Consider the following 26,542-nt stretch of genomic DNA (forward strand, 5'->3'; position numbering starts at 1 on the left):
AGTTGGTTGTGGTGAATTTCTAGTATCGGTATAATTGTGAATATTGTCATGAGTGACTTGAAAAAGCTGTTTAGCTTGCTATCATGGTATAGAAGGGAAAAATAGAGCCGGTTTTAAAAAATACAGAAATTATCAGGTAAGAAAAAACAGGCTAACACTATTTTTGTTTTTTTATGCAGAGCGACCTTATGATTTATTTATTACCTTATTTAAGATTGTTTGTTCACTGAAAAAGGATGTTCACTGGATGAAGATGTGTCCTATTTGTGATGCAATTAAAACATTTATTTCTTCATAAAATGTCAGGTGATTCCAGTATGTTTTAGTGCCACTTTAAGAGTTTTAAGCATATTTTGATGATTAGCAGGATAATATCGTGAATCGTTATTTTGGCCAGGATAAATGTCTTATGAATTTTTTTTTTAGGGTTTTTCTAATTAACTAAAGAGCTACCAACAGATCTGAGAACCCAATATGTTTAAAAGTTGGGGTTTTAAATATGAGGTGATATATTCTCAAATAAAAATGTCTATAATTATAACATGCTGTGCCAAACAAGTAATTTACACACCGCAGAACATCCCATTTTCCCCTTGTCAAATTTACCCCGCTGTTTATATTGTTCATGCAATTCTGTTAAAAGCGACAGCATTTTGAAGGGACCATTATGTTCTATATTTAGGTAAATAATTTACAGCTGACACTTCCGTCCTCCACTCACTTAAATCTGCACGGCTCACGTCAGCATAACTGTCGCGCCACGACTGTAAATCCACCTCCAGCCTGTAAAGCCTGAATTGAAGTTGTCTGACACTCGAATTAATCCCCCGAGGAGACAAATACACTTGACACAGCAATCAAAGGTGAGAAAGGAAACTCACAATCTAGCGGTCAGATGGACAGAGGTTTGCCACCTCCAGAGAGAAATGAAATGTCCTACGCACAAAATACTGTAACGACCTTGTGCTGACTCAAGTGTTTGTATAGACTTGTGTATACCATTGTCTAAAATCGTTTCTACTGTATCTGTATTAAAGGAGTACGTCCATCCATCCATCCATTATCTGTGGGGGCTGGAGCTGATCCCGGCTGACATTGGGCGAAGGCGGTGTACAACCTGGACAGGTCGCCAGACTATCACAGGGCTGACACATAGAGACAGACAACCATTCACGCTCACATTCACACCCACGGGCAATTTAGAGTCAGCAATTAACCTAACCTGTCTTTGGACTGTGGGAGGAAACAGGAGCTGGCGAAAACCCACGCTAACACTGGGAGAATAAAGGAGTATGTACTATATAATACTCAAACTGAAAAAATAAACATGCAAAACATTAGAAACTATCTGACCTTTAGCACCTTCTGACAAAAAAATGATGATTTACATGCTCAAAGTGTGAGAGTTTGTTGGTGAAACCCATTAAAGAAATAGGTTTAAGGGTTTTAATGTGATTTATTGTTTTTAATTAGCCACAATAATTGCAATTACAGACAATACTTAGCCTGAAAGAAGCCGTGACAATGATGACTGATCTCTGCTATTACAGCACTGGCAGTGATTTGACTTTATTAACAATTAACATAATAACAAACAAATATTCTTCTCTTCTGAGAGGATTTGTATGAAACGGTGACCCTAATTATAAAGGTTAATATCAGTCTGCTTCCTAAATCAGCTACTTTGATGCTAAGAATGCATTTAAAATACTACATGTTGTTCTTGCAAAGATCAAACGGGAGGAGAAATATAGATCAACTCACCTGTACTGTATTGTTTCAGACGTGGTTGAAGCTCTTAGTTTAGTCATAAGAATTCTCACTATGTTGAAAAGGAAAACAAAGTTTATCTAGAAAAAAAACACACACAAAATAATTAGTTTTTCAACCTTGTGCTAATGTCTTATCCTGAAATACACCGAGAGCAATTTCGTGCAGAGAACATCCTCTGCTCATTAGATGCTGAGTAGGAGGAATGGAGGGCAAACACAAGTCACCTTCTTCTTCCTCAACAGGAAAGTGTTAGAGAAGCACGCAAATCAGAACTGGTCGCATCACATGCTGGTAACGGCTTGTTCAAAAACCATTAGCGGATACATTCCTATGAATACAATTTTAGGGATTCTTAGGGTTGGAAATGCCCGAATCCATCAGGAAGATTAATTCCACCTTTCCAACAAGCTCGACGCAGGATGGAAATGGCTTTCATTATAAAACCATTTTCATTCTGGGGCATATTTTTTCATCAGTTTACACCTTCAAGCAGGCATTAGTGCTAGAATATGTTACGTTAGTGTAAATTGTGTTATATGAATGAATACCTCCTAACCAATAATGTGGAAAATAGCGGCAGTGGATGTATTGTAGAGTGCAATGACTTTCTGTGTTGTCACTCACCAGAAGCACAAGAATAACTGGTCCCTGGTAAATGTAGTCCATATATTTCCCAGGTTCTTTACCGAACCAACACCTGTTGACAGAAGAAAAGAAATAATCAAAACCAGAAAATATTTAAGAAAACATTAGTGTCGGAAAATGTACTGGGATACTTACTGTTCATTTTCATAATACAACTTTCCTATGGCCCAAGCTATTATTATAGGGCATGGAATACCTGGAGTAAAGAAATAAATAAAAAAAAAGATCTGTTTAAGTCACATATAACCCAGTAAACATTTACAGTATAAGGGGCACATAATATTGTTAGAAAAAAACTTTCAATAAAAAATATGAATTGTATGTATTAATTCATTTGGTCATCCACAGTAAAATAGATTTGGTAACCAAACTACAAACAGCTTTCCTTGTCACTGGAACTGTATTCCTTTGTGCAGCATGATCAAAATGGAGAAAAATAAAAAGACTACAAGCTCCTTCCAAAAGAAGAAGAAACAAACACGCTCTAATTTCAGTCAGGACCACTTTAGTCAAAGAAAACTTTATTTCCATTTGAAGTAATATATACATATATATTGGTGGTATATGGCTCTGCTCCGGGACCTGCCTGCCCATCCACGCGCATATGTGGATCCACGTGCCTACATGGTAGCATAAGGCAAGGAGGGCACACCTCCTTGCCCTTCCATGTGCATACATGGAAAGCCAAAGGCAGGGAGAGCAGCAGCAAAGACACCCCTGGGAGCAGAACAGAGCCGGCATCAATGACAACAGAAATGACATTGATAAGTCAGACACAGTATTAAGAGGAGGTCGTGGGGTGGAGGTGGGTTGCGAGCGGCTTGTAGAGGAAGCAGCAAAGGTAGGCAGGTTGAAGCAGATTAAAACAGGCGCTGATCCATCAGCTGATGCATCAGCTGATTGGGCTGGCTTAAGATTGGCTGCTATCAGCTTGAGTTCATGGCCTGCCTGAACTAACACTACACTCGATTTTCGTTTTCTGAAACTAACAACATTTTAAGCCTAAAGTGACTTCAGTCATATGCAACACGTGCTCATCCAAACTCGTCACGTGCTGACGCTTTATCGGACCCCTCTGCGTCACTTTTTGGTCGCAGTAAGTAAGTGCTTAATGTTGTGAATTAAACAAAAACACTTGCTTAGGTTTAGGCAAAGAAACAACTTGGTTAAGTTTCAGAAAAAACATCATGGTTGCGCTTAAAATTACTACATTTGTAAAGTGATTATGAGACTTGACGTTGAGAACTTGGGAGACGAACAAACAGCTGATTGTAAAGTGAAAGTGAAACTTAACGCAAGGGACACAAACAGCGGTCTCCTGGATGAAAGTCTTGTGTTTGTTGGACCCATCCACCTCCCGTCCCGCCACCCTGTGTGTCTCTTTCGCTCTTTAAACTACGTCATCACCGCACTTTCCCTGTGCATTTACTGTTGCACGGATGGGTTTACATTGCAGTTAATGGAAAGCCCGGCGTGTCTCCTACCGGCACTTAAGGGTGCCTTGTGCGTTGATATCACACGCCGATGGCCATGACAAAGCATTGGTAATTTACGCTCTGTCATATGATACATGACTCATGATTGCCATCACAGAGGTCCAGCAGAGAAAGAATCGATAAATGTACATTTATCTGAAAAACAAGTGTTATGAAGAGGGTGCTGATCATCAAACTTTGTCAAAGTAAATAATTCACTTTGAGAAATAATTATAATTTGAGAAAGATTTGTGACAAAATATATTAGATAAGTGACTTATTTATGAAAATAATTATTAAAGTCAGTTTAAATCAGCTCAGTAAAAGAACAGTGCATATTAAATTCTCCATCATTCACCCAGGCCCACGCAGCTCTCTCTACTCAATACGGACCACATTTCAAAACCAATCTGTCAAATCAGCAGGAGTTGTCTAGTGACTGCACACCAAAAACTAGGTGCTGGTCAGAGCAGTGACATGATTTGAGGAGAGGAAGGCCTCATACTTCATGGCTCCAGGGATTTTATTTTTATCACATCTGACTGAAAAGAGCAAGTGTGCTTGAATCGTCCGTAATAAAAATGAAATCATTTGAACTTGAGCTGTCATCCTCTCTTCAAAACAGACAGACAAAACAAATATGCTTGCTTTAAAACAAATGTATGTATACATTTATTATTGGAAATCAATTAACAACACAAAACAATGACAAATATTGTCCAGAAACCCTCACAGGTACTGCATTTAACATAAAAAATATGCTCAAATCATAACATGGCAAACTCAAGCCCTACAGGCAACAACAGCTGTCAGTGTGTCAGTGTGCTGACTTGTCCCAGACTGCATGTGATTATCATAAAGTGAGCATGTCTGTAAAGGGGAGACTCGTGGGTACCCGTAGAACCCATTTTCAATCACATATCTTGAGGTCGGAGGGCAAGGGACTCCTTTGAAAATGGCCATGCAAATTTTTTCTCGCCAAAATTTCTGGCAAGTTTGGAGCGTTATTTAACCTCCTTCTCGATACACTAGTATAGAATGGTTGGCAATGGATTCCAAAGTTGTTGTTTTTTGTTTCATGTGATGCTGCTACAACCTAAAAATTGCAAGCTGCGTTAAAAAAATTAGTGGCGTTAAAACAAATTTGCGTTAACGCTCTATTATCGGATTAACTTTGACAGCCCAATTTATCTTAAAAGCTGTTTTGAGACGGTACTGCATCAGCACCTTTTATGCTGCTTTTCGCTGAATGTTAAGAAGGAAGTAAAATTAAAAAAAAGTAAAGCCCTTTGGAATATCTCATTGCATCCCCCAAAGCACTCAGGGCTGCAGTTCAAGGAAAGTGCTCCTTTTAAACAAGCAGTTCATTCTTGACTTTTCAACCCATGAGTCAGTGAGCCGACAAGCAAATTTAGCTTCAAGCAAAGTATCATTAGAGAGTACACAAATCCTGGTGAGAGAGAGCTGACAAGATCAAGTTTTATAGACAAAGTGGATGAGATGTTCAGATTAAATGAACTTTAATGGAGCTGAAACGTATTTGGATCACAGCTAACATCAGGCCTCTGATGGGAGACAGATTTAATCTGCCCCACTTCCATCAGTTCCTTAATGAATTCTAATTAACAATCTCTCAAGACTGATATCAGTGACATAATGATACATCTAATCTCTTCACTGGCTCCTTTTCAACAATGCAGCAGTTGTACGTAAGAATGAGAGAAGAGAGACTGTATGATTATACTTCATTTACCATATTTTATACTGTTTAGTCCATACACCTGTTTCTACTTCAAAATGACTCTTAACAAGTTTTCTTAATTTCTTCTATTCTATGTCATACATTTTAAATAGTTATAGTATTCCCCTTATCTGCTTCCAAACTTTGTAAGCCTGTTTCTTTTGCTGCTGCAACTTGTGAATTTCTCCAACAGGTGAATGATGTAGTCTTTTCACAGATGAGATATCGCAGACGACAGGCATTAATTACAGAAAATGATAGATGGATATTGAGATCACTGAATATACACGCCACTGGGTACGTGGCTGCTCAAATATATTAGATTAAAACAACAATAAGAAAAAGTTTAATCTACACCTGCAGGAGTGTCTGGTGGATTTCTTACTGATGAGTTGAATTAACTCAAAGTGGAAGCTGATGAGATAATCTAATCATCACAAGAAAAGCTGTCAGTTACTTCATATTCTAATTATATAAAGTCATTAAAACTAGATTGATATGATTGATATCTGCCTTTGGTTATTTCTATTTTAAAGCCAATACGAGCTTCCCAATCATGTCATCTATGACACATTACCAATCACATGTCATCTTCTATCTATTTAGTTTTCATTACTGTGTTCATGAGTAGCTTTAGCATGACCTAGATGCAGTAAAGTATGTGTATATCTTCTTTCCTGCAAGAACACACAATGTGCATTACATAAAGAGACAGAGAGGAAATGTCAGACCGGCTCAGGGAAGCATGCAAACACGTTTTTCCGCCTCAAGATGGAATATTCTCAACACCATGCTTTTCCTAATACTGTAGTTTAAGTCAAGGTGAGCATAGATAATTTATGTGGTCATACATCTGCGTCTGCTACTCATTCTATCGCTCTCAAGTCAAGCACGAGAAATGACATTTTGCACACTTCACCGCAGCTCTGTTCTCTTATGAAATTAAAGTCTTATCTGGAGTCTGAAGCACTAAAAGGTCTCCCTCTGCTTCACTCGCTGACCAGACTTCACTTGAAGTGCTTTTAATCAAGCAAAAGTTCACTTTGAATTGGGGAGAACTGTGAAATAACACTGCGGGTCAGCTGTTTCACAAGCGGCTTTTAATTCTATCATATTCTGACGGTGATCATTTTGGGCAGATATTTAGAAATATTGTGTGTATGCAAGCATCTGTTATATCAGAAATACTCGTGTATATTCACAGTCAATCCAAAAACATTTAGAATAAGTAAATATGGAAATTTGAACATGACAACATGAGCAATCATGTGGTATGATTGAAAGCTTTAGAACAGCTACTAAATGGATCTTGACTGTTTCCAAGGTCGATGACATTTGAAACACAATTCACAACAATATCAATCTACAGAATCAATACATATGAGGCCAGAAAGCAACATTTAAATTGGGTTTTGTGGCCAACTCAGCTTCCAATATTTGCAATTTGAATTAATAAGATAACCATAATTATAAAAACTAGGAAAAGAATGTACCATGTACCAAGGCTGAATCCTTACCACAGTGGCCCAGGATTTGAATCCGACCTGTGACCATTTTCTGTATGTCATCCCTTCTCTCCCCCTTTCATAACTATCACTGTCACTATTTAATAAAGGCAAAAAATTACCCAAAAAAATAATCTTTAAAAAAAAAGAAAAAGAAGAAAAACTCTGAAAAGGATAAACCAGAAACCTGTTTTTTACACATCTTCATGCTTAAAGGTGCTAATTACGAGATTGGGAGCATTTCTATTTCCCCCGCACGGCTCTCAACATGGCGACAGCTACTCGCAGCTAACAGTGTTAACCTGCGGGGAACCGGAGGGTGGGTGCCACGCCTCTGCAACGTTGTCCGTTGTCTGGACAGCATTATCAGCTGTAACCGGCGTATGAGAGCAGTGCAGAGCGGCAGCTGTGAGCTAGCCAGTTGGTCACGCTCACATGCATGAACATGCACTAAAAGCACCTCAACCGGCCCAGCGATGTCAAAAAAGCGAGGCGAAGCTCTGATTACAACACACACAGAGGGAGAGTGACTTCAGTATTGTAAAGAGTAAACACTTCTACCACCATTAACTCTGTTCATTCAAAATTAAAGATACTGTAAGTGCGCCAAAACTGTATGGTACAGAGCCGAGAGCTGAGTGAAGTGTTACTAATGCACTGTCAACATGCACATACTCACACCAGCCGATGAAAAGGAAGACCCACTTTCTGAGCTTATCGGTTGAATAAGTCATCACGATGGCTGTGTGAAGGTAACATCCTTCAACAAACATCCAGAAGAAGTTCGTCACCACAAAGTAGTTGTATATTGTTGTAATTAATCGACACCAAGGCTGAAAAAAACAAGACAGAACTCAAAGTTACTCATCAAGACTTGTTAAGAATTTCTAATGGCTTTATATTAGGGCTGTCAATCAATTAAAATATTTAATCGCAAATGAATCACACATTTTTTTTATCTGTTCAAAATGTACCTTTTAAAGGGAGATTTGTCAAGTATTTATCAAGGGATCCCTTTGAAAATAGCCAAGACAGTTTTTCCTCGCCGACAAGCTAGTATGATATGGATGGTACCAATGGATTCCTTAGGATTTTCTAGTTTCATATGATGCCAGTATCTTCACTTAAAACTGACCCCACTACAACCTCCAAAAGATCGATTGCATTAATGTGCTAAAGACATTAGTGGCGTTAAGTCATTTGCGTTTATATCATTATCATCGCGCTAACTTTGACAGCCCTACTTTATATACAGTAGTATGTGTGTGCAGCACAGTGAAACGACACTGTTACCTCGTTGCTCTCATGGATATTGTGGTCGATCAACTGAAGCAGAAACCACATAACATTCCTCAGTATGAAGGTGGTGATCAGGTTCCAGTGGATGATGTTTCGAAGACATCGTATACTCCTATACCACAACAAGCCAAATAACAGACATGTCTTATTATCATGCTTTCATATACAGTAGAGTCGATACAGCTCATTCAAAGTAAAGTGAGATTCTGGGTCTGAATAATATTGTCTGTGAGTTATTGACCAGTCATGTCACAGATAAAGGTTCCTATATTACATGCAAACAGTCTGGAAATCCTTTAATTTCATTTATCCAATCTTTTTTTTTTCAATTTACTTACTTCCTGCTTGCACTGTACCATGAATGTACAGACAACCATCACTGGATTACTTTGATACTCAGGAAAACTTGTGATGATGTTCAGGCACGTTCTGGAACTATAAGGGAAGTCTTTTTTTTCTATGATTTCCAAGCAGATTATTGGACGTGCCAAGAATAAACACCTGTGGGGAAAACACTAGATTGAAGCACAGGTGGTTATACCTGCTGGGCATTTCTGCCTGTCGCACCTCCGACGGTGCCATTGGGCCGGCTGCAGGGTCGTCAGCCGGGAGCCACCCTTCACTGATGTTTCGCTCCATTAATCGCGGAACATCTCAAGGTGGTGGAGCAGCGACAGGGACGTCTCCCTGCCGCCCCCTGCAGCCAGCCTTAGGACCCTCCTTTTCCCCACGCCTTGTCCTTTCTACGAAGCCAGAGCCAGAAGCTCCCTTGCTCAGCCTCCTACGCAAGTTCTTTGAGCGCCTTTCTCAGCTTGGAGCCTGTGATCCCCAGGGACCTCAGGAGCCGCTGGGTGGATGTTCCAGCATAGCCTCGGCACCCGACTTCTACTGGACGGGTGACCGCCCTCCATCCTGCTTGTAGCATTTGTAGATTGTTCCATGAAATCTAAAGAGATTTAACCATGGAACAAACTATTGACTATTTTGGTCTTTAATCTAAAGAAATCAATATTTGCGAAGCCCACATCGATCAAACCATAGTGCACGACACGTGGGAGGCTGTTTAGTATCTGCCCTGTTCTCTCATAGTAGATGAAGGTGTGTTTGTGTTTTAACCAGGAGATGAAAAAAGGTACAACTGCTTATAGAGGAAAGAAGTGTTCTGAAATGCACATTATGTCTTTCTTAGCGCGAGTGCTCCAGCATAGCCGAGCTGCATAGATCTGCTCATTTGACGTAAGCGAGTTAATGATGAGCAGTCCGAGGATATTACGTGAATTTCCCTGATTGTCCTCTACGAGGTCTCAAGCACACAGGACTCATTTAGATGGGGACTATTTCTGTACTTGCCTTAAGCACAAGAAGAGAATGAAGGCCACGACTAGAGCTCCCACAGAGATACAGTGACCCAGGTAGTTGATGATCAGCGCTATTTTATAATGCATCGGATATTTCCTCTGTAAAGACAAACACAGGAATTACTTCTTCAGTGCAACTGCTGGATAATAAAACAACAAGAGTTTAGGGATACAAACAATACAGAAATAGAAGCAGGGTAGGGGAGACGTTTTGCATTTCTCTGTTACTCAGAGACTGTTTGGACTACACCAACCAAATTGTAATATTATTAAACTTACATCTATCTGCTACCTACCCATACCATTTAAAGATAATTACATACAACATATCATTCACAGTATTTATTTGAATGGAGGAACGGGTCAGGGATGGTTGCAACATGTTAAAAATACATTAAATTTCACTAATTAACTTTTGATTTTTGTCTCAACGAGCAGTAGTGTTCTGAAAATATGTATCGTTTTACAATAATATTATAGTATAATTTATTTATTTTGTAATATTCATCAAATAAGTTATTGAGTTTTGTTTCTTAATGTATAGAACATAGGCCTACCTTGTGTGCAGATGCTATTCAATCATTCCATATTTTAGTGTTTAAAATGTATACTTTTAGATGATTTATTCACTGTATGACAAACAACAATGCTTACTATTTGTTAATGGACCGTTACACTAATAAGATTAATACAAAATAATGAAATTACCGCATTATTACGATATTAGCTCTAATGATTACGTACCCCACAATGACTTGTGAAAGGATAAAAAAAAAAAGCTAAACAAATGTGTATTTGGGTGAACTCTCCTTATATTTACTCCACAATGACTTCTTTATATTGAAAATCAATGTGTGGTCTGTTTTGATATGGCTTCTTAGCTTAGGGACCCCAACCCTCTGTCATGACAGAACATCATGTGCCAGCTAGACACGCTGACCTTCACACTGCTAACCATGTCAAGAAAACAGTGATTCAAACTCAGTAAGTGTTGATTAATTTATACGAAAGGTCAGGACAGTATGTCTTTCATACCTCCAAAGCAAGTTTTCTTCTTTTTTTTTCAATAAATGCAGCAGCAGATGTTGAATGTGTTCCGTCTTCCTGGTGGGGGGAGGGTCTAAAGGCCCTGACACACCAAGACGACAGTCGGCCGTCGGACAGTTTGGGGCCGTCGGTGAGCGTCTGTCGGCCTAGTTTGTTCGGTGGGAGAATTGTGACCACGGGAGGAGACCGGGAGAGGGCAATGAAAAACATGAGTCTCCTGGAAAAATCGGGAGGGTTGGCAAGTATACAAATAAAGACTACCGCCGCCTGCTGGTGTGGAGAGTTATTTTATCTCACGCAGGCGCAGAACGTACGTGCTAACTGGCCATCGTCTAGTCTTTGCGGTGTGTTCAAGTACAACTTGTCGGCCAAGACAAAGGCGACGTGAGGCGACGCAACAGTCCGCCTTCGTCGCCGCTAGTTCTTTGACGTCGGCTTGGTGTGTCTGGGCCTTAACTGAGCATGTGTATAAGTGTCATCACTTGTTTCCGATTGGAGGAATAAGACTTGTTATAACCATCCCCAGTCTCCCCCCTATACAGTACGTCTATTCATCTATCTAGGCTTCTTTGTGCAAATGTCATTGACCCACTTCAGATGTCACGGCTGAAAATGATCTGAGAAAATAGAGCAAGGCCCAGAAATGAACATAATCAGGCCAATACTCATTACATGCAATACATTAGTGTTACAGTTTGGCCTCGGGCTTTGTAAGCTGTACTTAAGTGTTTGTTAAGCTGTCTGGAAATAAACGTTTAAACAGTTTAAGTGCACTACGTAGCAAAACGAAATGCAGTTCAATAAGCGTTAAGCAATCAAAACACCACATTACTTCTGCTAGATCTGATTGGTATTCCCTGTGTGCCATTAGTGTAATGATGATCAGCTGTGATGAGCATTTATCTAAGAGGTTTAACAGATTGCTTACAGAATGAAGGATATATAGCAGGATCGCTCCTGCGACGCCACACTAACCTTCTCCTCCAAAATGGGTTCACAATTGGAGTAATTGCTCTTCAACGCCCACGTCCCGTTATCCATGCATTCCCTGTAAGCACTCCCTGCAAGAAAAAAGAGAGAAGTTGAGAAAACAATGAGATGTGAAGCGTCGTTGCAAACATTGATAATGTTTTAAAGCACTTGTTGATGTCGCAGATTGGCTTGTCTGCAGTCAACATCAGACACCGCATTCAACATCAGTCAGTGGTGGTGGAAGGCAGTGATTTTGGAGTGAAGTGTTTGCCAAGTAGGTAAGCAAAAACATCCGTGTAATTTCTTGGAGCTCAGACCAAAGTTGAGCACTACTATCTGTCTGAGTCTTACACAGAATACCAATTCAGCAATACAAGTTTTATTCACAGTGTGGAAATGCAAAGCCTCTTACTCTGTCAGTTTATTTGCATATCTTTTAAAACCTGCTTTCCATAATCAACTTTGAAGTGAATTTTTCATTTTGCGGCTCCTCGCCCGTACATTTGCCGGCCCCCTTTATCTCTTTGACACTGAAAAATGTATAAGGAGTTGGGCGGAAACAGAGCAGCAATAAATGTGTGAAGGTTATTTATATTATAATGTGATAATGTGAACCACTCTGCTGCCAAGATGCACATCATTGTTCTTGATTTTTTGTTTTTATATCATTGTGTATGAAAACTTGAATCAATTATGTGTTTACTCGCCTCCAGTGTAGATTTCATATTCAACTCCAAATAAATGCCTTACAGATTAATTTATTTCACTGTATGATCCGTTTATTTCTAACTAAATTAATAAAGTGTTCAACATTATTACATAAACATGTGCTTAAGTTGCTTCCAATTATCCTATTTCCTGTGAGTGAATTAGTCCTCGGGCCTAAATAAATTAACGGATGAATGAATAAATATGTTTATCTGAATGTTCTGAAAGTTGCATAATACTTGTTTTTTTCCCTTCGGGATTAATAGTTTAGACAGCCTAGACTAAATATTCACTCATCCTGTCTCAAAGATTCTTGTAAACAACAAAACAGTAGAAAGTGAGGAACCCATCCACCTCAGAGATGCCTACAGCGACTCTTGAAGCCGTGGCAGCAGCAAAGTGAGATCCTTTGCATTCAAATTAATATTACGTAATTTAACATTTGCATTTGCAGAGAGCAGAAAACTGCTTGTGGCAGCTAGAAACAGAGAAGGAGTTGACTTTTGGCAGCAACACTTACTGTATTATTATGACTAGACAATGCTTTTTGCCACTCTTGAAGGAAAACCCCAGTTCTCAGCAGTTTGAGTAAGAGCTGTTTAGTGCCGAGCACGGCGGTAAATCAGCGTTGGTTAAATCACTGAAGCACTTGATTGAGTGGGACGTTTATCCCCTGAGATGCTGTAAAACGGTCAATTGAAATACACTCTAAAACACACTGTGCTTGTTTGTTTGACTTTGCGTGAAAAAATGTTCATTGATCAGTTGCCATGTGGCATTTATAGAGTTCTCGTGCAGTGTAAGCAACCGCGATAGGACAGCTAACGTCTCATGCATGGTTTGAACATGAACCAAAGCTCTGGAAAAGAGCTTCAGAGGATTTATTATCATTAACAAGTACAGACTGGATGGATTTTGTAACATCCTATTAATGATGTAATTTAATTTATTTACATTTGCAGACTTGGCTTATTAGTATAGGCCGTATATAAGAAGTGGCTGTAGTCACCGTGACATCACCCATTGTGATCTGCTGTTTTAAAGCCTCGAGTTTGGTGTTTTGGCTGTCGCCATCTTGATTTGTTTTGCAACTAGACGTGACCCAAGCCCCCAGGAAGTGCGCCAGGCTTTGAAGCAAAGTTCCTGTGAAATTACAACTTCTGTGTCTGTCACGTGATGCCATCCGGCCCAAAAGGACTTTTTCCCATAGACTTCTATTGGGTAAGAGACTTTTTTGAGGTAAATCAACTTCCCAGTATGAACATGAGTAGCCCTTATTTAAATCATTAAGTCCTAAAAGGTAAAATGCACTAATAGCTGAATCCAGAGTTATTTCCCTTCCTTTGTTCATTTGAATGAGACCGAGACCGCGGCTGGACTGAGGGCTTGGAAGCGGGCTTAAAGGAAACGCTACTGCGCCTGCTCTATGGGCCCAATGGATGCAGAAGATCGCAGAAATATCCGGGTACTTTATCACTCGGCAGTCGAGCCATTTTGGCTTCAAGTGCTACTGAGCAACTTCCATAGGAATGAACGGATGCCCACCTACAACGCTGTATCCCGTTCTCTTTATACATCCATGGATGTGACAGGAGAGGGTGGAGCTGTGTACAACCGAGTGATGAATACAGACATTTTTAGGCGACCAAAATGGTACAATTAACTTTCATGAACTGAAAACACACTGTGAAAGGGTTAAAGTTGTGAGATGAAAAAACACTGTGGTAGTGACCTGTCAATCATATGGTAGCCACGCCCTAAAGCATACCCTGCTTTATGGTCTATTTGACTCTAAATGGGACCATAATTTACTAAATGAACATCATGCTGTATTGAAGAAGACTTGAAACTAGCAATTGAGACCATAAACTCATGTTTACAATGTTTACTGAGGTAATAAATCAAGTGAGAAGTAGGCTCATTTTCTCATAGACTTCTATACAATCAGACTTCTTTTTGCAACCAGAGGAGTCGCCCCCTGCTGGCTATTAGAAAGAATGTAAGGGTAAGGCACTACAGCATTGGCTTCACTTTTAAATGTTTCTTATTAGAGAGTGAAGTGAGAAACCCATGAGCATTTATTAATGGATTACCAACATTATTACAGAAGAGACTGGATACAAAATCAGCCTAACACACATTTTTCACAACCTGGCCACCCAAAGGTTGTTGTCTCATTAATAGCTGATGAAAATGATCTAAACTATAAATCACTTATAAGCCATTTTGTAAGCCATTAGTTACATAACCACTTTATAAAAGGTGACCTATTAGATGTTCCTGAGGTGTATAAAGAAGACTGATGGATGATGGAGAACACTTATTATTATAACTGCAAACGACATAATGGAGAATATAATACGGCACCTTTTTAAGTTGTCAGAGCTCCTATTACAGTAGCAGCACGAGGTGCTTTCCAGATAAAGTGCTCTCGCCTCTCCAGGCAAATATCACACTGTGTTTGTGAAACAAGCAGTGATGCTGCAGAAATAGAGGAAGGGGAGCAGGTTGTGAGTTTTGTCCCAGTGAGCTTTTTCCACTGAGGCAGGACTAATTCAAGGCACTGGTGCAAGGAGAGCACATAACCATCTGTGCATTACGCATCATAAAGCTATTCTTTCTTTACAGTGCATTATACTGTATTCACAGAGTTTAAATAAAGAATCACTAAATGACTCAGTTGCTCTTGGGTTTTGGGTAAAGGAGATAGGGCTGCCATGTGAAGGTGTTAACAATGTTGGATGCCAACACTGACCACACTCCCCTGGTGTAAAGATGCATTTACGGAAACGAAGAAAATGTGCAGTTTCCGACCGGTTTACTCCGTGCCAACACTGCCCACCTCCTCCTCCGCCAGCCACCCTGCCAAACTTCCTTGCTTTTCTTAGATGCACAAATACGTACATGCAAAAAAAAACACCATAAGATTGCTCATAGATCGGAAGATTGGAAGCTTGTTGGAGAGATAAATGAGGAAATGTTCTTAGAATTACATGCATTTAGTGTGGATTGGTTATTCATGCATAAGTGGTACTTCAATTAGGGATTGAATATATTGAAGATTCAGTTTTTTAATTTGTGATAAATTCACAGAACTAATCTGAAAGACAAACTTTTCACTGCTGCTGAGCTCGACCTGTTTCTATCAGCTCATTGTTGCTCTGCTACCAACATTGGACCTGCAACAATGCCACAGTAATGATACAGTACAACATTTTCCACTTAAAGATTGCGTAAGCCTGCCTTTCTTTGTCTGACTGCTCTGTGCTTTAGTTTGTCATCTGTCTCTTTACTTTTTTGTGTTACTTTTGAGCCAGGAAGTTAGTTTCCTGCTGCATGAATAAAATAGAAAATATGACATGACTGCTACCGTACGCCTCCTCAAAGCACCGAGCTGCTACTCGCAGCTTATTGCTAATTACCCACTTGTTTCAGCTGTTTTGTGAAATAGTGAGTAAAACCGGCGCCTTCTATTCGGATGAGTTTCAAATCATAGTAAAGATGAAAGGCTACGGTATCTCAAAGTTGAACGATCAAAAGAGCTCATGCGAGCTGAACACCTGAGCGAGTTACAGCAGCGTTTCCTTCGAAGCCATTTGAAATTTAATTTTGCGAGGCGGGGACAGGGTGAATTAGGCCATACCATAACAGCGCGGGGAATCTCACAGCTCGCTGCGGTTTGAGATTTCATTTAGGCAGCAGGAAATGGAGCAAAGCTGCAATGTCACATACACCGACGTCAGAGGACAAGTGAGGACATGAAGGAGTCAAGAGGATACAAACTCAGATTTTGTATTTTGATAACATAAAGAGCATGATGAGGGAATAAATGGTAACAATTCAGTCTATCAGTCTTTGAAACACTGAGGAAACACTGTCTTCTTTCACTCTTAAAGTTATAATATGCAACAATTTCCTATAAAACAATGTATAGATTGATACAAAAAGAATCCCTCTCAATCACTATGCCCCACTAGAAATGTGTGGCGGTGTCCGTTTCTGCAGAGACCCTGCAGCCTTCTGCCTGTATTTTCTCTTTTCTTATTATTTTGCTTTACTCGGGATGCTCTTGGCTGAGGCCTTTGGGCCCCACAGGGTGTGCAGTCCATGCAGGTGGTCAAATACCGCCACTTTGTCACATCCCTCGGCTTCTGATCAATTCACTTCCCCCCTTCCTACCCGCTCACTTCTGGATCACACTCATCTTCAAAATCTGTCTGCAGAATTATAAACACCTGGCAAAGTACTTAAAATCACATCTGTGGTAGTTCCTGCTACAGTAGGCGTCTCCAGGGCCATATTTTTTGCAATTGTGACACAAACACAGACTCACAAGGTGAAAACAATACCAGCGTCGCTGTCGCGGCTGGTAATTACTTTTATAGTGAAGGACGGTAATGGAGAGTATTTCTTCCAGATAAGTGAATTAAACTATTCAACTAAGCTCACCTCCATCATTGTGTGAGCTGTGTTTTTTTTTATGGGGAGCCACTTTAAGCACTGAATCTTTGATATTTTGCCTGGAACTCTTTTAGCTTTTAGGTCATGTTTTTTTCTCCAGGTCTGTTTTTGCTTTCTTTGTGTCAGCGACCTCCTCTGCTCCTTTTTTATCTTGGATGCAAAAGTATCCTTTTACAAAGGGCAAATAAAAAAAAAAAAATTCTTTCCTCACATATTTCCTGTATTTATAATCTAGCTGGAAAAGGAATGCCCTAAGTAATATGTTAGAAAGACATAACAGAAGACACGTGTGAAAAGCAGGAAAAAGACGCTCCCTCTGAGCTGTATAATGGAAAACTCAAACTGTCTCTATCTGGAGGGAAATGATCAGACTGCCTCCAGTTTCCAAAAATCACATTTATGACCCAGATGACCTGTTGTTCGGATCAGAAAATATTAGTCTCCAGTGAGTCTAACCTGTCAGCACAAACATGCTAACATCACAACACTAAAATGCAACTGTTCCAAAGCCCTTTGATCAAACACAACATGGCAGCTAAACCACTTCGCTATAAAATAATACTGTCCCGCCCTTGTCACATTTACTCTGGTATACATTTTGTCAGAGGTGCTGATCCTTTTTTAAAGCAAAACAAAGTCCCCGGCTCTGTGGCATTATCAGCACACGGTCAAAAAATGACTGGATTACCTGAAATTTGGGATGACAATCGATTAAAATATAATCAAGATTAATCGCAAAATGTACCTTTTTAAGGGAGAATTGTCACGTATTTCATACAGTTGTTAGTTTGCTGACTTGACTATGACTTGCCCCAAACTGCATGTGATTATCATTTTTTATTCACATATCTTGAGGTCAGAGGTCAAGGGATCCCTTTGAAAATGCCCGTGACAGTTTTTCCTCACCAAAATTTTGTGTAAGTTTGGAGCGATGTTTAGCTCCCTATGCTAGTATGACATGGTTGGTACCACTGAATTCCTTAGGTTTTGTAGTTCCATATGATGCTAATATAATAATATATAGCTTTAAATCTGAGCCCGCTTCAACCTTAAAATAGCAAGTTTTGTTAATGCCTCAAAGAATTTGGTGTTAAAAAACAAATTAGCATTATCGCGTTAACTTTGACAGCCCTACCTAAAATACATCCTAAGGAGGAACTGAAAGCCCAGTTACACATACATTACAGAGTATTTAAACTCTGCTCTGAGCTTTTATATTTTCGGGACATATGCATTTGACTGCTGACTTCTACCAGTAATAATAGTAATAATAAGTAATAATAATTTAAGCACTTCATTGCTTAAATATGCTAAAGGGAAAAGCCTGTTAACTCATAGCCTGATGTCTTCTTAAATCTATTATTTATGCATCTAATTATGTCAGTATAAGACAGTGTATATGCAAAGTTTAGAAATCAAATACACATTTGATAGACTGTGCTGGATATCTTGTTTTGTCATCTTTTCCCTCTGTAAAATTTTGACACGGATTCTATAAAGGGAACTGCCCAAAGGGAGGAGGAGAAGACGATCACGCTTTTTCTGTGTCATGCACATTTGTGGCTTGTGCAGAAATGTTACTGACTAATTTTGTCAGCAAAAATATGACACCCACTTCTAATGTAGATGCTGTTTGTAGTTTAAAATACATCATGGGAACGTGAGTGCAGATTTTAGTTGGATAACAGAAAAAGTCATTATTTGTATTGGAGGTAATAGTGCAATGAACCTGCCTGCCAGAGTAGAAATCCCACTGTGCCTTAACTGTTTTCTCAGAGGGACGGTAATGTCATGCTCTTCCTCCTACGGATGACAATTGAAATGGCAGTTGGAGATGTGGCTCTGAAAATGCTTCACTAGGTTTTTAAAAAGAGAATTTTCTCAGGATGACTAAGTCCTGGAGCTCCAGCACGGACCACCAAACCACACGAGCTCAGGTCAGCCACCACTGACCCATCAACAAAAGACATATGGGGTTAGTCTAATAGCTTTGGCTTCCTGCCTGACCATCCTGCTACTATCATCCTTTACAGTCACATACAGTACAGTGGCATGATGTTTACGTCTCTTCGTCTTCAAATTAGCAAAAAAGAAACAAGAAAAATTCAAAATCCTTCAAAAGAAAACCAAAAAAAAGGTTTACCACCACACTGGGTAACTTTAAGTGGCTTGAAAAATACATGTTTTGTTTGTCATTCAGTTTCTCTTGAGGATGGAGCAAGTGTGCAGCTGGGTCAGAGGGGAAGTTCACTTCACTGCTTTTGGATGAAAATGTCTCTTCCTTGCTTAAAGCCCCGTGGCTCTGCAGCTGTCTTAATTATAACAAAAAACAATAAATAAAATGTATGAGAAATCATTTTCATTGTTGATTGAGTTTATCTGAAGTGTCGATGTGTAAAAAAAAAAAACTAGAATTACCGCGTCGCAGTTGTATGCCTCCGCCAACCGGTCAAGTTGCAGTTTACATCCATGTCTGCCCAAAATGTCAAATCATTTCATTATTTAATCCTATTAGATATTTGTTTGAAATTGTCATAATTAGCACATGAACTATTGAGTTATGGCCAAAAACATGTTTTGTGAGGTCACAGTGACTTTGACCTTTGACTATCAAAATCTAATCAGTTCCTCCTTGAGTCCAAGTGGACATTTGTGCCAAATTTGAAAAAAATTTACATTCCTGGGTTTACAAGAATGGACCAGACATACGGACAGACGGATGGATGGACAACCTGAGAGCATAATGCCTCCGGCTACGTCTGTCGCTGGTGCGGAGGCATAATGAGGAGAGAGAGCTATTGACAGAAGATGGGCAATAACAGCTCAATGAGCCATGTATTTTTTAAGGAGGTTGTACACACAATTGGAGTAAGTCGAGACGTAGGCTTAATAGTTGATTTTTTATCCATCCATCCATTATCTGTAACCGCTTATCCTATTCAGGAGCCGATCCCAGCTGACATTAGATGAAGGCGAGGTACACCCTGGACAGCTTGCCAGATTATCACAGGACTGACACATGGAGACAGACAACTAATGATGCTCACATTCACCCTACAGGCAATTTAGAGTCAACAATTAACCTAACCTGCATGTCTGTGGACTGTGGGAGGAAAGCAGAGAACCCGGGGAGAACATGCAAACTCCGCACAGAAGGGCCCCAAGCCGGATCTGAACCTGCGACCCTCTTGTTGACGTTTTTTTTATGTTCATGAAAAACAAAGAGAAATCTATTGTCAAAAATCTGACAAGCTACCTTAGCCACTTGTGGGATGGATCCTAACTTCAGCTCTTCAGTTTCCCATCTGCTTCATGGAACGTCATGCTGATTTGGCCATAAGCAGTTCCTGATATAAGCATTAATACACAGTTTTAAAAAAGGCCAAGGGAACTATTAGCTTTCAAAGTAGGTATAACCCTCATTTGAAAAATTTCAAGCTCTCGCTCTGGAATTGTTGTCACTAAATTTATGAATAAACTGATGAAGCAGAACAAAAAAAACTCCCAGAGCAGCCACGAAGAGAAGCCAGCTGACAGCATGTAGAAACAGCTCAATCACACACACCTTCTTAGCATAGTGTTATCATTCTCTTACTGTCTCTAGTGTCCTGAAAGGCAGCGTTTACGACAATAAGACACCTGCAAAGGCATAGCTTCATGTAGTTAATCTCCATATTTTAAACTAAAAACAGCTTTGAGATAACTCAAAATCTTTCGAAGGATGTAATAGCAGCCCAAGGGAAACAACATTTTAACTCCCCAGATATGGGTTTATTATCCAACGATCTTTGCAAATGGATACAAAAACTAAAGAAATCATCCAAGCATAGAATATGTTAATGACTGACGGCTCCATTACAACCCAGGGATTACATGCATCAGTGGTAAAGTAAAAGATTAGTCTCAAACGCACTCTGCATGACCGTACCTCTTGATTGTTGTTGTACTGAAGCGATGTTCTCATGTAGGCTAATTAGTTGTGATGATCCATTAGTTGCCTACATTATTAGCATACAAATTAATGATATGCATGTGCATTTCCAATGTGACTGGTAAATGTACAATTGTGGGATGCATAAAAATGCAAAGGGGAAAGTGAAAGCATTTTTTATTTATGTCTGTACCACTTAAACTGAAATATCTCACAACTATTAGATGGATTACTATGACATTTTTTACAGATTCATGGTCCCCAGAGGATACAACCTCCTGAGCGCTGGTGATCCATACTTTTTATCTGGCGCCATCATCAGGTTAATGTATAATCTAATACTTTAGTGTTTTTGTGTTGTAATGAAACGTATCCTAATACAAAGGTTCCTATGATATCTTACGAAAAGTTATTTCTCATTTTTTGTGCGTTTTCCTATGAATGTCCAGGAACACGTTACTCGTGTCAATTTCTGTTCGTTATGTGCATACAGTCTTTACAAAATAAACTTTGGTCTTCAGTCTTACTTCGAATTTATACCAGTGAAAAAAAAACCTGCGACCCAAAATGCCTTTCCCCCATAGACCACCATTATAAAAGAGACATGTAAAACTATTAATAGGACACCTTGAACTTAAAACAAGGTTCATTGTGTCTCCTTCTCTTATGAATTTCTGATCTATGGAGGTTTTATATTTGTAAAATATTCCTCGAGCCGAGAAAAGATAAAAAAAGCGGTTTATTATATATCTGTGACGTCATACGTCATCACAATGTAAAGTATGGGCCCAGCAGGAAATTGATGTCTCTTTAAATGTAAATTGTGAAGATGGAGCTGAAATATGTATTACCCCCTTGAGGGGAGGGAGAGAACAATTATGATCGGCTCTCTCATTACACTGAGATGGTTCATTGAATTTCATAAATGAACTAATAGGAAGGAGCGTGATGTACATACAACCTGCCCTGAGGTTGTATAGCCGTTAGAGGCGTATCAGTGGTAAAACATCAACAAACCTGAAATGAATTGTTCTTTTAGAGTTTGCTCAGTATTACTCAGATGTCTAATAGGGTGATTATTTTCTAGAAGAGAATTGAAAGTGAAAAGAAGGCAGCTTTTCTCAGTTGAATTCAAAGGAAGGGGGCAGGTTTTGCTTGGGGTTCGGAGTCAGTCGGCTGGAACTGCTGGCCACGCAGAGAGAGTCAGAGAGAGAGAGAGGGCGTACAGAGCGTACAGCTGTTATTATTCCACTCAGTAAGGATTGTTTGTTTTTCAAATATGCTGATTTGAAGGTTGTGGAGGTCATTGTTAAAAATTAAGTTTATGACCCCAGTTGGAGAACATGTCAGAGGCATGAAGCACAGTTCAAGGTGAGGATTGTTATTCATATTAAGAATAACTTATGGCTGTTTATTGCTGGTTTAATAAAAATAACCAAATTTAAAACAAAAATCTACTCTATTGATTTATCCTTAGTTCCAATAAGCAAATGTTTTGCATTTAAATTTCAAAATGGTTGATGCTGAAAGTCATTACAATGCCAATATTAATGTTCAGCAGTAGCCAAGCTAGTAACATGTCCATCACAATTTTCCAAAGCTCAAGTTGGCATACTGCATGCAACCCAAAAGTTTAACATCAGAAGACTGAGGAAACCAGCAAATCTTCACATGTGAGAAGCTGGAACCAAAGACGTTTTGGATTTCTTCTCCTTTTTTTATTACTTTAACTTTTATTGCATTTTTAGCTCTGGACAGAATATATCTTGTTTTTTAACATTCCAAATAAACCTTGATATCATTGTATCCCAGGAGATGACTTTGTTTTGTGGTATCATTATTGGTAAAACCTTAAATCGATACAATTTAGATTGTACTAAATTTCATTGGCATTGGCAATCCAACCAATAGCTGTTGAGACATTTCACTCAAAACTACAAATGAGAGCTTTATGGTGGAAAAGTCAGGGGATTACCAAAGTCAGTAGGATACAGTACATCTTCTGGAGACCATGAATGTGTGTACAAAATGTTATGCCAATCCATCGAATAGATTTTTTATGGTAGCGATACAGGTAAAACCATAGGATCACCAAACTCTAGGCAACATGATATCTGTACAAAATGTCAATAGCAATCCATTTAATATTCTGGGCCAAAGTGGTAGACCAACAGACCTGTTGTTAGACAGAATGTCTAAAAATGACTAAAACGATTAATCGATTATCAAAATTGTTGCTGATTCATTAAAATTAATGAATTAAGGCCCTTCAACAACAGATTTGATGATTTCAACATCCAGTTTGATCATTTGGAAGATGACAAATAAAGCTTTGACTACATGTATGACTATTAGCCTCATTGCACACATCTTAGCATCACACGATGAACAACAAATGGAAGGGGGTGAACTGTCAGACTATCTCGTCTTGTTTATCAGGGAATAGCACTGAATCTCTCTTAAAAAGCATTGCGCCGTGAGTGATGGCCATGAAGCAGACAGGCCAACAGAGCCGGCGGAAGAGCTGCTGGGTAACTTCTACTCACAGCTGTGTCTCTCAAGGCTTCCTGTTTCTCTTCATGCCCCCATGACACATTAAGAATAACTACAATTGTAGACCATGGATTTAAACACTTGCCTGTGTGTTTCCTGTCAAACCTCATAGCTGTACTGAAGTCAGTTTGGTGAGAGAAAATGAGCAAAAGGATGTGAGCTGCAAGTCTGTGTGGCCCTGAGGGGAACTAACAAGCCAAACATGGAGGATAGCGTGTCTGGATAATGAGACCATATTATACCACATTACACAGTGAAAAAGCAAGCGATGCTGTCACATTTTATAGGCCCTTTATCCAAGTCATTTATAGCAGGTTGCTGCAATAACAAACAACGATTCCAAGGCTGACCATTATCTTTAAAACCAAGCAATTAATTTGTATCTATCCTGTGGAGTTTTATATAATCGTACGATAATGCACAGCTCCCAAGTCAGATTTGTTTATTGTCAAACATGTCATGACCCTGGTGGGGTCATGACAGGTTGGGTCGGGTTCAGGTGGTTGAGTAACGCATATTTTTACATGTTGGGTGGGCGGACTGGCTCTCATAACAGCGCATCATTAATGTGCACAGTCAGGACGACTCAAACTAACTGCAAAGCTGCATTCTTAAGCACTCAACATGTGTTTTTCATCAGATAATAAGATCAAATTTTATGTGAAATAAGTTTGACTAAATGTTCAATATAATCTGATGACTAAACAGGACTAAGATTAAATTAAACAAAAGATGACAAAATTAAGAGAAAACATTTTTACTAAAATCGAATGACTCTTTGGTGACTAAAACTGGACTAAAATGTTTTGAGTTGTTGTCGACTAAAACTATGAAGGATAAAAATTAGAAAAAATGTCATGTCCATTGTTCACAACGTTAAGTTTCACTTTTATTTAAAAACGCAGTCATTTTGAGCAAAACCATTTTTTTCCCTAGACCTAACTATAGTAGTTTTGTTGCCTAAACCTAGACAAGTGTTTTTGTTTGAATTCACAACCAATAACCACGTGTTTTCTTCGACCGTAGTGGAGCGCCATAGTTTGATGCACTGGGCTACCCAGAAAGTGACGCCAAGAAGTCCTGTCAAAGCGTCAGTATGTGACAAGTTGGGATGGGAACATGTTGGTAATTCAACACTTTCTGGGGGAAACATTGTTGCTGCATTGGATTACACTTTTTTTCCAATCCAGGAATTATGACATCCTTATACTGCACAAAGTCCATGAGGGCGAGGTTGGGGTGGATGATCGAGATTCTTGTCCACATGATGTGACTATATGTTTAAGCAAATAAAACACCTGGTTAAGGTTAGAGAAGATTATGCTTTTGCTTGAATATTGAAGAAGTCAACACATCCACTCTCGTGCTTCATGTCACGTATGCTTTGCAAAATTTAACCAAGACCATGATCTTTCTCTAACTTTAACCGAGTGCTTTGAGTTGCCAAAAGACAACCTTGAAACTCTAGTCTGCAACCAATCATCCACCTTCAATATGTAGTGTTTGAGGAGACTTTTGTTCCCTGACTTTAGACTTGAGGGCATGCAGTGCCTCATTTCAGGCAAAACCAACATTTAGCTTGAGGGGAATGAAAAAGATGAATATATTTTAATACCTCAGCCGTTGAGGTAACTGAATGAGGTTACACTCAAAAACACATTTTTAAACTTTTGTCGAAAAGAAAAAAAACCTGTCTGACAATGAAAACACCGGCGGCAGTCACGGACCAGCGAGTGGCCTCAGCACTGCAAGGATTTCCAAGTGTTGTTCAATACCACTGAGACCTCTGTTAACCTCTATTAATAGGTGCTGATAAGTTAGGCTAGCTCTCTTAGCAAACAAGCTGCATCCGTCTTTACAGTTTTGATGTGTGAAAAAAACAGCAATTTGGGAAGGTGGCGAGCTGGAAGTAATGGAAGACACCTACCAGGACAACACATTTGATTTGAATGAATAACAAACCCTGTATCCTGATAATTACAGTGTCATTTGGAAAAACAACATGTGACTGCCGACGCTTCATGTTTGAGATGAGGAATTTAATCATTTAAATGTTTTTAGAAAAACAATGGAATGTGTGTAACAATTTAGGTGATCGTTTATAAAATACCACTAATTATTATTGGACGATGATGGACAATCCATCGTTTCATTATTTTGTGCAAGGAAAACATGGAAATGTGGAAAAAGTGGGACAATAAACAATAAGACTGGGATTTGACTTACATGTCTAACTCAATACCCAAAACTAAAAGCTAAGATCTCCATCCTCAACCATAGTAACCATGGATGTGAGTGTAGACCCTTTTCAAAGCAGCCCACTTTACATGTCATTGCAGGTTGAACACAGATGTAATGAATTGCCAGGGTAACACATTCTCACTCCCAACTCGTCAAATACTGCCGCTTGGTCAGTGTCCCTCGGCATCGGAGGCAGACGCACGGGGTAACCCTCTTGCATTACTTTTGGACGGACCAGGGACGGCGTGCCAATATACGCTTGTCAAAATAAACTTCGGTTTTCACAGGAAGTTAAGTTAAGGCAGCACGACCACTTAGGTAGGGTTAAGAAACGGTTGTGGTTGACGCTACGGGACTGACGATACCGACGAGTCACATGAATAACGACGGACAAAATAAGTCAACCCTACTTTTAGTTTCACACAGGATATGAACAACGGTTTCCTGGTTGAAAGGAGGGATGCACCGATACTGGATCGGATATCGGTGACAATGGGTCCAATCTATTCAATTCAATTTTACGTTTATATACTTTATATACTACAATTTTAATTCCTGTTTAAGTTTTGACTTATTTGTTACTGCATTAAAAAAGGTTTACACTTAAATGTTATTCCTGTTAATTTTGTAGATTTTTTACCAAGTTGCTGATGTAAGATTTAATTATTTTAATGAGAAAGAACAATTAAATAAATGTATATCTAAGGATTTATTAGTCACATTTTGTCTTACAAAGTCCACACCGGTATCGGATCTGTACTCGGTATCGGTCGATATCCAAAGCCCAGCTATTGCTATCGGTATCAGGACTGAAAAAGTCAGATCAGTGCATC

At 39.3% G+C, this 26,542-nt stretch overlaps 1 protein-coding gene across 1 annotated transcript in view; it reads right to left on the bottom strand.

Annotated features, from left to right (window-relative positions):
- The window catches only part of LOC141777384 (corticotropin-releasing factor receptor 2), a 41,512-nt gene that overhangs the window by 7,087 nt on the left and 7,883 nt on the right, over window positions 1–26,542 (bottom strand). Inside the window, exons 3-9 of the mRNA XM_074651584.1 lie at window positions 11,819–11,904; window positions 9,789–9,895; window positions 8,433–8,550; window positions 7,819–7,972; window positions 2,554–2,614; window positions 2,398–2,470; window positions 1,765–1,850 (exon numbers count right to left, since the gene is read on the bottom strand). Coding sequence (XP_074507685.1) covers window positions 1,765–1,850; window positions 2,398–2,470; window positions 2,554–2,614; window positions 7,819–7,972; window positions 8,433–8,550; window positions 9,789–9,895; window positions 11,819–11,904 — 685 coding nt within the window. The remainder of the gene's footprint in view (window positions 1–1,764; window positions 1,851–2,397; window positions 2,471–2,553; window positions 2,615–7,818; window positions 7,973–8,432; window positions 8,551–9,788; window positions 9,896–11,818; window positions 11,905–26,542) is intronic.

This window comes from Sebastes fasciatus, chromosome 11, assembly GCF_043250625.1.
Source record: "Sebastes fasciatus isolate fSebFas1 chromosome 11, fSebFas1.pri, whole genome shotgun sequence".
Taxonomy (NCBI): Eukaryota; Metazoa; Chordata; class Actinopteri; order Perciformes; family Sebastidae; genus Sebastes; species Sebastes fasciatus.